At 34.7% G+C, this 16,736-nt stretch overlaps 1 protein-coding gene across 1 annotated transcript in view; it reads left to right on the top strand.

The window, feature by feature from the left end:
• The window catches only part of HSPA4L (heat shock protein family A (Hsp70) member 4 like), a 50,426-nt gene that overhangs the window by 14,495 nt on the left and 19,195 nt on the right, over positions 1 to 16,736 (top strand). The window contains exons 5-12 of the mRNA XM_045830849.1: positions 2,499 to 2,621; positions 7,793 to 7,892; positions 8,362 to 8,495; positions 10,350 to 10,594; positions 10,719 to 10,795; positions 11,873 to 12,024; positions 12,484 to 12,590; positions 14,771 to 14,904. Of these exons, the coding sequence (XP_045686805.1) occupies positions 2,499 to 2,621; positions 7,793 to 7,892; positions 8,362 to 8,495; positions 10,350 to 10,594; positions 10,719 to 10,795; positions 11,873 to 12,024; positions 12,484 to 12,590; positions 14,771 to 14,904 (1,072 nt within the window). The remainder of the gene's footprint in view (positions 1 to 2,498; positions 2,622 to 7,792; positions 7,893 to 8,361; positions 8,496 to 10,349; positions 10,595 to 10,718; positions 10,796 to 11,872; positions 12,025 to 12,483; positions 12,591 to 14,770; positions 14,905 to 16,736) is intronic.

Below are 16,736 nucleotides of genomic sequence, written 5' to 3'. Positions count from 1 at the left end.
TAATACCCAAAAAGTAGAAACAACTCAAGTGTCCATCAGCTGATGAGGAAATTGTATACTGTGCTAAACCTATGCAGTGGACTATTATTTGGTCATAGAAAAGAGTGAAGTACTGATATGTACTACAGCATGGATGAACCTTAACATGCTAAGGGAAAGAAGTCACATACAAAAGACCACATATTGTATGATTTCATTTATATGGGTATCCATAATCAGGCAAATCAATAGACACGGAAAGTGGTTGGGTGAAGAGGAAAGAGGAATGGGTGGTAACTGGAAATAGGTACAGAACTTTTTATAGGGTGATGAAAATGCACTACAGTTAGTGGTGATCAGTGTACACCTTTGTGAATATTCTAAAAACCACTGTACTGTATACACTGTAAGTATGAACTTTATGCTGTATAAATTACATCCCAAAGCTACTTTAATAACTGATTTTAAATTTAACATACATGTTTCAAGACTGTGCACATATTTTCATTTTTATAAGAAGGTTCTAAGTACAAAATGAATGATGAATTATATAGTAAGACCTGAGGCTATTAAGCAGGGGAGAGGGATAAGATGGAAGGAAGGGGAAGGGACTGGGCAAGGAACGTGTATGAATGGGCCATGGACATGAACAACAGCGTGGGGACTGACCTTGGGAGCAGGGGGTGGGGTGGGGTGGGGTGGGCCGGGCGGAGGAGGGGACAGGGGAAAAATTGGGTCAACTATAATAGAATAACAATAAAATGTTTAATAAAAGTTGAAAATAAATAAAATAATTTAAAGAAGACACCACAAGAAGTGAAAGACAAAGACAAAATGTGAAGCCAATATTTTAGGTGACATTTGTGAGTCAAGGGTTGCTGACTAGGAAGTTAGGTGGGTTATAATAGCAACAATTGAGATAAAGAATAATATCCAAATATTTCTGGTTATTGACCATATGAAGCAGTTTTATTTAAAACAATTTAAATTCTTTTGCTTTTTTTCTTTAAAAGGAAAATTAAAACTTATGCTTTGTAAAGTAGTTTGAGAAAAACAGAGTAAGATTTTTTTAAGGCCAAACCTAATTTTTGAGTGATAAAATTTTTATGCAGTCATAGTGATTGCGTGTAAGAGGCTTTGAAAATATCAATCAGTCCTGTGTTGAACAGTTGCCTCATCTTTTGAAGATTGCAGATCTTTAGAATTTGATATCTTAATCATTTTATCCATTTTTTATACTTGTTTGGGTATACTTTGATGTTTATTTCATCCAAGTTTATAGTCTTATAAAAAATACAGTATTATCCTGCCTCCTATAATCAGACCAATGCCATAGTAGTTGATTCTCTTCCCTGATTTTGATATCCTCCCACATTTATTGATTTTATGTAATACTTAGTGTTGAACTTGCTTTTAAATTGATTAAATGGATATCAATTTTAGGTCTGTTTCAAAGTAAATTTTACATCATTTTATACACATATTTATACACATTTATAAACATATATTGTGCTGCTTGTGACAGAAGTTCTTTAAAGCACTTCCAGATTTTAGTGTTGTAGAAAAAAATTTATTCACTCCACTGGAGTTACGGAGGTAAAAAGACATTGCCTTTTCATCAGCAAATTAAATGTAGTCATTATACGGGTTCTAAGGTTACTTTGTATTGCTTATAAATTTTGTGGTTGTCATTATAAAAGGGTTTGATTAGTTGAGTAAGCACAGGTTCCACTATTCCTTGGCCAAGAAGCACTGTAAACTTTTATTTTACGTGCTTAAATGCAACCTAGTCGTAAACCTGTGTATAAGATGAAATAGTTAATTTGGTTAAAAATAACTTGCAAATTTAATCTCTACATCTGTAATGTTTAATACATAATTATCTCCAGAAACTTTGGAGTAATGCATATTTTTTAAATGGAAATTTTCTTCTTTTTCCCCTTAATGTTCTTACTTCCTTTCTCAAAACCATATGACTAAAACTTTCATTTTAAACCCTGGAAGAGTTATAATTTTCAAAAGAAAGTTTATTTGATCTTTTTTCTTTGTTGTTATCTAGGGAACTGAATGATAAAAAATAGCTTTTCGGGGAGGTGGAGGTCTAGAGCAGGTAAAGACACTTTTGAAAATAATTTGCTTGTGACACTATGTTAGACACTGAGACTCCAGAACTAAGAGGTTGCAGTACTAAAATAGTCTTTTGGGGCTGTAATGTCCTTGAGCAAGGACTTTGCCTTTTTCACTGTTGTTTATCCATCATGTATAGAGTAGATTTTCACAGAATATTTGTTGGATGAATAAATGACTCAAGAAAAGTCTTAACTTTTGGCCCTGGCTGGCGTGGCTGGGTGGGCTGAGCACTGGCCTGCAAACGGAAAGGCCACTGGTTTGATTCCCAGACAGGGCACTTGCTGATCTCACACATCGGTGTTTCTCTCCCTCTCTTTTGCCCTCCCTTCCCCCTTCTCTAAAAATAAATAGATAAAATCTTTTTTAAAAATCTCAATGTTTGGTTTTAGGTGCGGTACCTGGAAGAAGAGAGACCTTTTGCTATTGAGCAAGTTACTGGAATGCTGTTGGCCAAGCTTAAAGAGACTTCAGAAAATGCTTTGAAGAAACCAGTAGCTGACTGTGTGATTTCAGTGAGTTTTACTTCAGTAACGAATACTCTCAGATCATAGTTTTCAGTGCACAGTAGTCCTTTCTTATCTACGCGTGTTGAGTTCCAAGTCCCCCAGCGGATGCCTGAAACCATGATGGTACCAAACCCTCTGTCTACACTGTGTTTTTCCCTACATATTCATACCGTTAAGTCTTAAAGGATGCACTTCACAGCTTCTCTTTCACGTGTTCAAGTTGCCAGCATCACTGCGCTTGCACTTTGGGGCCATTATTAAGTAAAATAAGGGTGACTTGAGCACAGGCACTGTGATACCAACCACAACAGTAGATCTGATAACCGAGGTGGCTTCCTCAGTGGTCCACAGGTGGGTCGTACGTAGGATGCAGGTGCTCAAGGCAAGTGACAGTTCCCCCCAAGGCAGGACAGCGGGATGATGCTGGATTGCATCACCTACTCAGAACAGTGTACAATTTAAAACTTATGAATTGTTTATTTCTGGGATTTTTTATTTACTATTTTTCAGACCTCAGTTAACTATAGGTAACTGAAACTGTGGAAAGCAAAACCGTGGATCAGGGAGGCCTATTGTATTAATGTTACATTAAAATATCTTTCTTCCTTCCTCTTTATTCATTCTACCCTTATCCAATAAAGATGACCTAAATTAGGGGAAGGGTGGAGGGAAAATGGAGACAACTGTACTTGAACAAAATAAAAACAATGTGAGAAAAATAGAAAAAAAATAACCTAAATCAATTTTTACTTTTCATTGAAAAGAAATTACTTTATTTGATAAAATTCAGGATAACCACCAAAAGCTGATTGTGATCATCAGAGAATCTTCAAAAAATGTATGCAGTTAGTGACTGCTGTAACTGCTGCTTACCCCTAAGAATCTTTCCAGGGAGCACGGAACTGCCCAGCTCTAAGGACTATTAGCATTTTATGGCAAAGTCAAAAAGTCCCATCTGGGACTTTGACATTGTGTTTATTGCATATCAGTTGGAAAAGATCTTTCTTTTAACATATATTTAACATATACAGTATTTTCAGAAGTTTTGACATGCATACACCCGTGAAACCATCATTACTATCAATGTAATAAACATTCATCACCACCCAAAATTCCCTTATGCTTTTTTAAAATAAAAATTGTACATACAGTATACAATGTGATGCTTTGATCTACATATACATAGTGAAATGATTAGTGTAGTCAAGCTAATTAATATATCCATCGCCTCATATACTTACCCTTTATTTATTTATTTACTTATTTATTTGTGATGAGAACACCTGATACCTATTTTCTTACAAAATTTTCAGGATACAATATTATTAACTATAAACTCCATGCTGTACCTTAGATTTCTAGAACTTATTCATTCATATAACTGAAACTTGGTACCACTGGCTAATATCTTTCCATTTCCTCACCTCCCTGCTCCTGGGAACCACCATTCTACTCTCTGCTTCTATGAATTCAACTTTTGTAGATTCTACATATAAACGATAAATCATGCAGTATTTTCAGAAAGAAAAGATATTTCTTTAAGGAATCTTAACAAAACAATTATTTTATCTTATCTCCTGAGATCCCATTATATATTGATAATTAGTTTTTAAGTTATGTGTTGTCACCTAAATGTGAATATATTTCTAATATTATTAGACTTGGCTATGTGAGTGCAAGAGCCTTATGTCCCTAGAAAAACAGAATCAGATTATGAACTCTTCAGTGAACTTAGTAGTTAGATTTCTTTCATAGATATTTGGAACTTTTTAAATTAGAAATATTAAAGCTTAATAGTTTGTTTTCTAGCCATTTAGTAATAGTACATAATGGTTTACCATTGGCCAGGCATTATTGTAGGCATTAGTATATATTGACTCGTTTGATTCTCAGAACTTCACTAAGAGGTGTAGGATATTATTAACCCCAGTTTCATAGATTAAAAGCCTGAGGCACAGAGAAGTTCAATAACTCGTCCAAAATTTACACAGTGGTCAAAGCAGAAGTCAAACCCTGATAGTTCTTTCCCAGATGAGCTCATAAATCTCCCATCGCACTGCCACTTGAAACTATATGTCAGAATGGTAAATTTTAAAATCCTTTTTAAATTCAAATCTATTCCAATTTATTTAGTTTTACTTGGTTTACTTTCATGTCAGAAATTAGTGCTAGCAAAGAGCATTATAAATTTCTTGGCCATTATTAACTTTGTAGTTAGTGCAGTAGACACATTGTGAGCTATGCAAGGGGAAGTATTTTCTCTGTTTTATGCATTACTGTATTCCTAGTGGCTATAAGAAAGTACCTGATATGTAAGTGCTCCATGAGTATTAAACAAACCATACATATAATTTAGTATTTGTCAGGAGGATAGAACCAAAATCAGGATAAACAAGCTTATCAAAATTCAAGTTCTTTCTGGTTTTTAACATCTGTTAAATTTCTAGTTTCAAAAAGCAATAAAATTTGGAGTGTACTTATTCAGAACTTAAAATTGGAAGAGACTTAAGTCATTTTGTACATAAGTATACTTAATTAGCTTTGTAGAAAGCTGTTCGTAGACCAGATCATAGTGCTGCTTAGTTTAATAGAACCAAGTGTATGTAAATTTTAATTGTAAGTTTAAGCCTGAATTTTATTTTTAATAGAAATATATTTAACGTGTTTTGGTGATCTTAAAAGAACCATGCTCATCATAAGTCCCCTGAAATCTAATTCCCCTCTCCTTTTGAAGTACAACATTTGGCATTATAGTCTTCTGGTAGCATATATATACACACCAAAAAATTTGTGTTATACATGCCTTTTTTACAAAAGAATTAGAGATACTATTCCATGACAATTCATTTCTACTTGATTCTTTCTAAAAGCTACATAGGATTCCATTAAATAGGTATACCATAATATATTTAATCTTATTTTAACATACCCTTTGGTTTTTACTTTTTCATTATTAAAGATGAACATAAATATATTTTTTCATAGGTCAGACCAGCATAAAAATCCTGGATTTTGGAAATCCTGGATTATTATTTTATCTTTTTAAAGTATATTATTGATTATGCTATTACAGTTGTCCCTTTTTTTTCCCTCTCCTTTATCCTCCTCTGCCCTGTATCCCCCTTCCCTCCAGCATTCCCCCACCTTAGTTCATGTCCGTGGGTCGTGCATACAAGTTCTTTGGCTTCTCCATTTCCCATACTATTCTTAACCTCCCTCTGTCTATTTTGTGTTTACCAATTATGCTTCTTGTTCCCTGTAACATTTCCCTCATTCTGCCCTACACCCTCCCTGCTGTTAACTCTCCAGGTGATCTCCATTTCTGTGATTCTGTTCCTGTTCTAGTTGTTTTTTGAGTTTTTGTTTCTGTCTTTCAGGTTCAGTTGTTGATAGTTGTGAGTTTGTTGTCATTTTACTGTTCATAGTTTCTGATCCTCTAGATAGAAATAGATGTTAATGTCCCTTTAACATTTCACATAATAAGAGGTTGGTAATGATCAACTCCTTTAACTTGACCTTATCTGGGAAGCACTTTATCTGCCCTTCCATTCTAAATGATAGCTTTGTTGGATAGAGTAATCTTGGATGTAGGTCCTTGCCTTTGGTGACTTCGAATACTTCTTTCCAGACCCTTCTTGTCTGTAAGGTTCTTTTGAGAAATCAGCTGATAGTCAGGTAGGAACTCCTTTGTAGGTAACTATCTCCTTTTTTCTTGCTGCTTTTAAGATTCTCTATTTTTAATCTTGGATGATTTAATTATGATGTGTCTTTGTGTGTTTCTTCTTGGATCCAACTTCTTTGGGACTCTCTGAGTGTCCTGCACTTGCATGTCTAGTTCCTTTGCCAGAATGGAGTTGTTCTTCATTATATTTTCAAATAAGTTTTCAATTTCTTGTTCTTCTTTTGTCTTTCTGGCATCCCTATGATTCAGATGTTGGAACTTTTAAAGTTGTCCTGGAGGTTCCTAAGCTTCTCCTCATTTTTTTTGAATTCTTGTTTCTTCATTCTATTCTGGTTGGATGTTTATTTCTTCCTTTTGTTCCACATCATTGATTTGAGTCCCAGTTTCTTTCCCTTCACTGTTGGTTCCCTGTACATTTTCCTTTATTTCACTTTGCATAGCCTTCACTTTTGCCTCTATTTTATGACCATATTCAGTCATTTCTGTAAGCATCCTGATTACCAGTGTTTTGAACTCTGCATCTGATAGATTGGCTATCTTTTCATTGCTTAGTTGTATTTTTTCTGGAGCTTTGATCTGTTCTTCCATTTAGGCCCTATTTTTTTTGTCTCGGTGTGCTTGTTACTTAGTAAGTGGCAGAGCCTTAGATATTTTCCAGGGTAGGACCACCTAGCTGTGGCACTGTATGTGGGGGAGGGGTCCAAGAGGAAACAATGCCACTTGCTCAGCTCTCAGCCAGCTTTCAGTACTTCCCCTGATACCCAAATGCAAATTAGGCCCTCTGGTGCTGATCCCCTAGTGGGTGGGCTTGTGTACCTTCTAGGACACTGTGGATCCCTCCGAAGGACTCTCCCGTGAGGCTGGGAGTTTCTCTCACTGCCACAGCCCCCACAGGTTTTTACAGCCAGAGGTTTTGAGGCTTTATTTCCCCATGCTGGAGCCTTGGGTTGTGTGGTGTGTTCCTTCTGGTTTATCCACACCCAAATATGTGACAGCCGGGCCCACCAGCTGCCTCCTCACCCACCAGGTCCCTTGCCTTGCCATGTCCTCTCCACTTGGCTGCCCGTCTCTGCCCTCCCACCAATCTAAATGAATGTTTCTTCTTTAACTCCTTGGTTGTCAGAATTCCATACAGTTTGATTTTCTGGCTGTTCTGGTTGTTTTTTGTTTTTAAATTGGTGGTTGTCCTCGTTTGGGTTGGGCTAAGAAGCAAAGTGTATGTACCCACACCTCCATGTAGGCCAGACGTCCTTACTCCATCTTATTTGCTTTAAGTTTGTGTTTTTACTTTATGTCAACATTTTATAGGTCAACATTTCATGGTATAGAAATGATAAACTTAAAAAAAAGAGTGTGTTTTCTCATTTATTTAATTAAAACACCATTCTTTGCCTTAAGCTGTACACAAGTTTTAGTGTAATTTTTCATTTTTTGGCTGATGAAACATGTGAGCAAAATATATCAAATTAATACAGTAATCATTCTTAAATACCAGATTCCCAGCTTTTTCACGGATGCTGAGAGACGATCCGTCATGGCCGCAGCCCAGGTTGCAGGTTTAAACTGCTTGAGATTAATGAATGAAACTACTGCAGGTGAGCACTTTGCAGTTTGAAATCATGTTAGAAAAATACTCTTACAGTATTTTTATAACTAATGCAAAACATTCATTTTTAACTATCATGTACTAATTCTTGTAAGCTTGTCATTTTGGAGTACAACATTTTGCAGAAGTTAAGCATTTCTTACATTAGCTGTAAGGATCACTAATGTAGAGTTACAAATAGGTAATGAAAAAGTTAAATTAAAAACATGAAGCAAGTTATGAAAAGTTAGGTTACTTTGAAATTAATTGTGTTCTCTGTATTATCTTTTCTTTTTAATTAAATGTATTGGAATGATATTGGTAAATAAGATAATGTAAGTTTTAAGTGTACATTTTTATGATATGTGAGCTGTACATGTACTCTACTGAGTATTAACGTGTTCCGCATTAATGCGATTTATCTGTTTTCCACATGATGGCTATGCTGGAATTAACCTAATTTTTTTGTTCTTACATAGTTGCACTAGCATATGGAATTTATAAACAGGATCTTCCCCCGTTAGATGAGAAACCAAGAAATGTAGCATTTATTGATATGGGACATTCTGCCTACCAAGTCTCAGTTTGTGCTTTTAACAAAGGAAAACTTAAAGTAAGTAAATAAATGATTTGCAGTATTTTACTTTTATGGTTCAGAGCATATAAGACTATATAGAAGACTTTAATGCCTGGGTTTAAATCCTGGCTTTGCTACATAAAAACTGTGACCTTGAACAACTACTTAACCTCCCTAAACCTTAAGTTTCTCATCTGAGGCTAATATAAGAAACGATCTCAGAATTTTTGAGGACAAAATGAGTTAACATATATAAAATGCTTAGAATGCCACATAGTAGATACTGTAATATGTGTTTGCTATTTATATTGTTGGTGTTACATCAGCTATCATGGAGTGTAAATTTATATATTCATCTTTAAATATACTTAGGAAACATTTTATAAAATGATTCTGTTGTTTTTAGAAACCTTTGCATCTGGGAGTTCTGATGAAAATGTTCTACAGTGTGACATCATTTACTTCTATGTGCTTCTTGTAGTTTGTATTTGATTTTATATTCATTTTTACATTGATTGTCTTATCAAGAGGTACACATTCTCTCTCTCCATTGTGTACATGTGTAGAATTTACATAGATGATGAATTGTTTTGGGTGATCCAACACCTTTTAGAGCCTTTTGTCTTACAGTTTATATTACAATAATATTCTTGTAATCAGAAAAGTAAGTGGAGATGACTCACATGAATGTGGGGTAGTTTTCGGTAAATTGGTTTAATCCTTGGTAGTTAGTCTTGCATTTTAACTTAAGGAAAATGAAAAGTGAGCTTCAGGTGAGCGTCACTTCCCTGCTGTGGATGGGGGGAAGGGAGGAGACAGGAGGCAGAGCTCAGGTGAGCTTTGCTGCTGGTTCCTAAGTGGTACCTGTCCACTGCCCAGGAGTTGGGGACCTTTGCTTTAGAGTGATCCATAATTTGTAGAGCATAGAAACATTGGAACGTTTGATAGAAGCTATGGTCCTCTCTCCAAAAGGATGCACATTTACACTAACTGCATATAAGCACGGTTTTGCATTTCATTTTGGACAATAAGAAGAAGTGAGTAGTGAGAAGTCTGTGGGAAGACTTTCCAACCAGATTATACTCAAGTACAACCATCATGTTTACCCCATTCCACCACCCATCCTTGTGAAAAAAAGCAGACAAAACACACAAACAGTGGGATTTTTTTAGTAGTCACTTTTGTAAGTAGTCATTTCTGGCCTCTTCCCTGGAGAGAGAGATTAGATGTCTTGGTCCTATGGTTTCTGGAGCTCGAGTGTTGAAGTTTGTGACTTATCTATTCCTGTTCCACCCAGTTGCTAGCTAGGGTTTATTGCTCAACAAGCTTACCATACTGAATCCTTGTCTCTTTTCCTCACACTTGGCTCTTTTCTTTTTGGCCTCTCATGTATTATTTTGTTTGTTCTGTATTTTTATAAAAATAGGTTAGTTTTTTTTTTTTTTAATAATTGAAGGCCTCATCCCTGGTCTATAAATTGACCATTTATACTATAGTATTTTAGATTTAATCCTTGGATCAGGTTTTTGGCTGCCTTGTTTTTGGTTACATGTTTAGGACTATTTCTTGGTTCTGTTAAACTTGTTTTTTGGCCTTCAGTGCTATTGTAGAATCAGAGGATGTGTAGAGGTAAAGTTTTAAGTTATAACTCAATTATTTCAGAACTGGAATTATTCTTAAATTATATGTTGATCTGTAACCTGAAGCAGATTAATTCAGAGTGGGTAAATATGTTGGCTAATATCAATTATAATAAATATAAGTGATTTCAAAATTGGCACTTGTGTGATTTTTGACAAGTTGGCTTTAATTTTGTTTTTAAGAGGTTTCTTTGTTTGTTTGAAAGCATCTATTTTTCTGAAAATTCATTTCTGGTTTTCAATTAAACAGGTCTTGGCTACTACCTTTGATCCATATTTGGGTGGCAGGAACTTTGATGAGGCTTTAGTAGACTACTTCTGTGACGAGTTCAAGACCAAATATAAGATATATGTGAAAGAGAACTCTCGGGCCTTGTTGCGTTTATATCAGGAATGTGAAAAACTAAAGAAGCTAATGAGTGCGAATGCATCAGATCTTCCACTGAACATTGAGTGTTTCATGAATGACCTTGATGTTTCTAGTAAAATGAACAGGTACCGTGTATGTTTTCAGTTGGAAAAGTGTTTGCTCGTTTTATAATGTTAGATTCTGTTATTTGAGAAGATGTGCTCAATTTTTAGATCTCAAAATGATGAATTTTATTTCATTTTCTCACAGGGCTCAATTTGAGCAATTATGTGCTCCGCTCTTTGCCAGAGTTGAACCACCATTAAAAGCAGTGATGGAACAAGCTAGTAAGTGGAGATTATTAGACCAACCATCAAAACTGTGGCATGGCATTATTCACATGAATGATATAGGACAGTGATTTTCTTTCACTATTTTATTGAATTTATTGGGGTGACAGTGGTTAACAAAACTATACAGGTGTCAGGGGCACGATTCCACAACACATCACCTGTACACTGTGTGGGGTGTTCACCACCCAAGGTCAGGTCTCCACTCATGCCCACTTGTTCCTCCCCACCTTCCCCCACCACAGGCGCCAGGCTGTTGACCTGGGGCAGCGATGTTCAGTCATTGTGCTCGAGAGTTTTCAACACTTGCAATACTGACTATTTTGTCAGAGGCACCTCTTTTCCCTGTGATTGTCAAAGAAAAAAATGACAATGGCCAACATAACATAGCTTTCTGTATAGTTTAGTAATTAATTTGTATGTGCCACAAGATGAAAAATGTTGAAAATTGCTGGTGCAGGAAATGGTAAAAATTATAAAACTTAATGTGTTGTTTTAAGATTTGTCTCTCATTTCAGAAGAGGGGATTATAACTATCCTTAAAAGTAGGGCACTGGAAATCTAGGTTTTTAAGAACTACTGGCTTATTTTATTGTTTACATCATAAAACTAAGGCTAGTAAAATCTGAGGTGTTTAGAAGATTCTAAGAATGAAAATAAAGTAGAAATGGGGACATGATTGCTTTTTGTTCCAGTTTTTGTTAACTGATGAAAAGTAGCTTCTGTAGAAAAAAATTTTTAAATTGAAAACTATTTCCAAGGAAAGAAGCATATTTTGTCCTTTAAAAACATTACTTTCTGTGGGGATTTTTGAGGTGGAAATTAGAACATTGAAGGGCTCTGGAGAGTCACTTAAAGCCTGTGAGGTGCTTGTCCTTATTGCCACTCTGCCGCCAGGACCAAGTGCAGTGCCCAGCACATAGATAATTGGTGTTTATTAAATCTCACCTTTTGTTCTTATTTTGAGCAATTGAAAAGATCCACTTTGTAAAGAAGTACTTTGCAAGTTCAACTTCTCACGTTGTCGTAAAATATTATCTTATTTTTCTCAGTTAAAAACATTTTGTTTTCCAGACTTACAACGTGAAGACATAAGTAGTATAGAAATTGTAGGGGGAGCAACGCGAATTCCTGCAGTGAAGGAACAGATTACTAAATTCTTCCTTAAAGACATAAGCACCACGTTAAATGCTGATGAAGCTGTTGCGAGAGGATGTGCATTACAGGTATGGTTATTAGTCTCTTTTTCATGTGTATTTTACTGGAAACATGGTGATAGGCCTAAGGAGTTTGAATATTATCTGTTCTAACCATTTATAAAAAGGCTAAAAGTAAATTGCAATTATTCTTGAAAAGTAAGTCTTATGTCTTTCCTATGTATATTTTTAAACTATCATAAGACAATATGTCTCTGTAACTCTACTGAAAGAACATTTTTATTTTATGAGTCTGTGAAATTATTCCCCTTTAAAACTCTTTTTTTGATATTTTAAAATATATTAATTTTTGTAAGGTCATAGAAAGAGTACTCTGACACTTTTAAATTTTAACTAGTTATCTTTAAACGGTAATTTTTAAAGTGTAACAGCTTTATTATAGGGACTTCATGAAGCAGTTTAATCAAGGGTGAGCTAGGGCGTATTTTGTGTGTGTGGGTTTGATCACGGTGCGCGTCTCATTTGCAGTGTGCGATTCTCTCGCCGGCATTTAAAGTGCGCGAGTTTTCCATCACGGACGTTGTGCCCTATTCGGTCACACTAAGGTGGAAGACCTCTTCTGAAGATGGAACTGGGTGAGTTACTTTTGAAAGCTTTGGTTAGAGCTTGTCATAAATAACCATCTGAATCTACTTTTGTAAATTAAAGGAATTTACACTTCTTAAAGTTCTCAAACACATTACATGAAATCTAAGAAAAAAATTAAAATCATATATGATCTATAAATCATAACGGTATATTTTATAAAAGTAGAACATTCTCATTTTCTAATAAAAATCACAGCATAGAAATATAAAAATTTAAAAAACTGCGTTTGCCATACCCCATCTTCTCCTTAGCCCATTTACAGAGTTAACCATTATTATCAGCTAAGTATATCTATCCAGTATTTTTTTAATACTAAAGAACAAAAGCATGCACTTTTTAATGCATACATTGATCATCTATGTATCTCCAGTGCAACTTGCTTTTTAAAATATGTTCTATATTACCTTTCCTCACCAACAGACAAGAACTTTTTTCAACAACATATGTGCCACAATTAATTTAACCAATACATTTGAAAGTCATATTCTTCCTGTTTTGAGCAGTGCTTTTAGAAACATGCTTGTTTAGTTATATTTGGTATATCTATGAGATAACTATGTAGGAGTGAAATTGAGCCAGAGTGTGACCTTATCTTAATTAATACTGCCAGATTATTCACTAAACTGATATGTCGGTTTATATTCCTATTAACAGTGCCTTAGATTAACCGTTTTAGCTCAATTTTCTCCTATACTTTTAAATTTCACGTTCTAACAGTAAAACTATACTACTGTGTCATTCTATTTGTATTTCTAACTATTGTAGACTGTAACCCTTTCATACTTTTATTGAATTTATATTTTCTTTTCCATGAACTGCCCAGGATTTAAATAGCTTGCTTCTCTATAAAAATAACTTCTTTTAAATACCATATTTTATTTTACTATTTTTCAGAAAGATAGCTTATACAGTAAATTAAACCTTCATTTAGGTTTTGAAGTTGCATTTAAAAGTTTGATCTGTATAATATACTATATACTCATATATCCACACCCCCAAGAAATAGAAATGTTTGCACAAATTTCAAAAATATGGATTATCAATCTGATCTGAATGTTTTACAGAACATTTAAATGGCATGCCTTTTATGTCAATATTGAGGCAAGAAATACCTTCTTTAAGCTAATTTCAGTTAAAGGTATAAGTGATCCAGAAAAAAAATTACAAAAAACATAGGAGAGTTAAATTGAAAATTAAATATATTGTAGTGACTACAATAAGAAAATAGAAAGTAATGGTGGTAGATTCTTCAATACCTGGGCAGAGAAGAAAAGGTCCATGAATATGAAATTTTCAAATCTTGCATAATTAATAGGATGATGCTATGTATTAAAGAGTGAGTTTCTGGGACACTATAAACAAGAGTTATAAACCTGTTACATTATTTAAGGATTAGGAATCACTTTGTAGGTTTTAAGATTTGTACTAGAAAGAAGAAAATAGTACAAATGACATTATTATATCAACTGAAAAAATTGAAATTTGGATTATAGATTAAAGTATCAGTGTAAAGTTATAGAGGTGACAGTTGCACTGTGGTTATATTGGAGAATATCTCTGTTAGGAAATACACATTGAAGTATTTAGGGGTAAAAGACCGTAAATGTATCTAGCACCTTCAGTTCTTTCAGGGAAACAATATACACACAGACAGTATATTGCACTCAGATTATGAAACAAATGGGATGCACTGTTAACCGTAGCAGATCTGGTCAAAGATACATACAGGTGTTATTTGTCCGCTCTTTCTTTTTGCACCCTTCTGTGAGTTTGAAATTATTTCCAAATAAAAGTTCCTTTTTAAATAAGTTAGAATAAAAAGGGTTAGATATGATGTGTATTTTGGAAACCAGTGGGTAGGATTTGGTCCTCAGATGTGAGCAAAAAAATAACCCCTATATGTATAGGCCTTAAGGATATACCTATTCTCAGGTATTAATAATTCTTTTCTTTTTTGTAGAATTATTACTATAACAGACATTCTAAAAACACTGAGGCATAAATCTGTCAGGTTTGTAGTGCAGTTGGTTTCTTTTTCTGTACATTTGTACATAGAGAGAAGTCTTTATAATTGCTGCTTATGAATTAATAATGAGATGGAGTCTGTAATTATTTTCATAAGCAACTTTCTCTTTGTTTTGAACTGAGTTTTCCCACTCCACTTTAGGGAATGTGAAGTATTCTGTAAGAACCATCCTGCCCCATTCTCAAAAGTCATTACTTTCCACAAGAAGGAACCATTTGAACTAGAAGCATTCTACACTAATATACATGAAGTGCCTTATCCTGATCCAAGAATTGGTAAGAGAACGCAAGAAAACAATTTCATAAATTTTATATTTTCATAAATAACATGGTAATATTTGAATCAAGGAAAAAATAAGTTGATATTTAAGCTAAGTGAGCACTGGATTTTAAAAGAAAGATATTCATACCTTTTTCTAAACATGTACTTTTTAGTGCCCAGAGTTCATTTCTGGTATATAGCAGCAGGTTGTGTATTTTTAATTCATTTTGACATCTGTATTTAAATAAAGTGCTCTGTAATTGGCTTGAAAGTTTTGGGTAAGGATTATTTTTTATGGAAAAACTCTAAATCAGTAAGTTGAAATTGTGCTGCCACACTGATTACATATTCTGATTTTAAACTCAACCTCATTGTCAACAAATAAAGTGAGTATCATTGAATTAATATGAAAGTGAGAATGGGAGACTGTAGTTGAGTAATCTTTTTAGTAGATACAAAACAAGCATGATTTTCTATCATTTAAAAGAGAAAGAATAATTTTTAAGTTGTGAGATTCTCTAGGTGCCTCTTTTATTGGCAGGCTAGAAAGGGGACGATAAATATTTCAAGTTCATTGTTTATTTATTTTAAATTTAATACACCTTTTTTCTTCTTTAAAAGATTTTATCAATTTACTTTTAGAGAGAGCGGGGAGGGAGAAAGGGGGAGGAGCATCCATCGTTTGCCTCTCACACATCCCTGACTGAGGACCTGGCGGACAGCCCGGGCGTGTGCTCTGACCGAGAACTGAACCCGTGACCCTTTTGGTTTGCAGGCCAGCACTCAGTCCACTGGGCCACACCAGCCAAGGCTCAAGTACATTATTTAAATCAGTAGATACAAATTATTGAAGGAGGTATTAGCTTTCTAGGGTTTCTGTAACACAGTAACACAAACTGAGTGGCTTAAACAATGAAATTTGTCGTACATTTTGGAGGGGAGAAGTCTGAAATCAGGGAGCTGGCAGGATTGCTTCCTTCTGAGGGCTGTGAGGGAAGGGTCCATTCTAGACCTCTCTCCTTGGCATGTAATCGATGCCCATCTCATGTTCGCATGCCATTCTCACTGTATGTGCATCTGTCTCTAAATGAACATGCCAGTCACTGGATTAGAGCCTAGACTGATAACCTCATTTTTACTGGATTGACCTTTGTAAAGACCTTGTCTTTAAATCACCTTTTGAGGTACTGGACAGTAGGACTTCGTTGTATAAACGGGGTGGGGGTGGGGGAGGGACACAACTCAACCCACAACACAGATCAGCTAGATTGTTTACTACTCAGTTTTTCTGCCCAGTATTCTCTCTCCGCTATGGATATCATTATATATTTGAGATTTTTTAAAAATAAAACATTAGTAGATTTTTTGAAGTGAAAAATTCATATGACCTCTGTAGGTATTAGTGAGTTGATAACAGCAATTTTGCTACAGGAAAAATTCAGAAAAGTTTAAAATTACTTTATGAAATCACCAAGATGATTATGATTTTTCAAAGCTTGTAGCAAAAAGGAGTAATTTTATGTTTGGTTTTCAAGCCCAGAAATTGAATTTTGTTATAAAACAATATTATAAAACATACTTAAAAGTTATGTTGCTCTGAGTCAAATTGTGCTTGGTTAAAATCCCAACTCTCCTTTTTCCTAGCATTGATGATTGATTTGGAGCAGGTTGCTTAACCTGAGTATTAATACCAAGTTTATTAAGGTATGAAAATGGTGATCTGGGGAAAATGCCTGTCCCACAATAATTAATCGGAAGTGGTAATAATCACAGTTATTTGCCAGCATTGGAAAGATGATAGTCAAATTACTGAATTTAACGAGTTAGTTAGAATGCGTTCACCTGA

This window comes from Phyllostomus hastatus, unplaced genomic scaffold (genome assembly GCF_019186645.2).
Source record: "Phyllostomus hastatus isolate PE091 unplaced genomic scaffold, TTU_PhHast_1.1 phas_contig_159, whole genome shotgun sequence".
Classification (NCBI taxonomy): Eukaryota; Metazoa; Chordata; class Mammalia; order Chiroptera; family Phyllostomidae; genus Phyllostomus; species Phyllostomus hastatus.
Note: the sequence above shows the minus strand (reverse complement) of the source record. Positions and strands in the feature narration are given on the sequence as shown.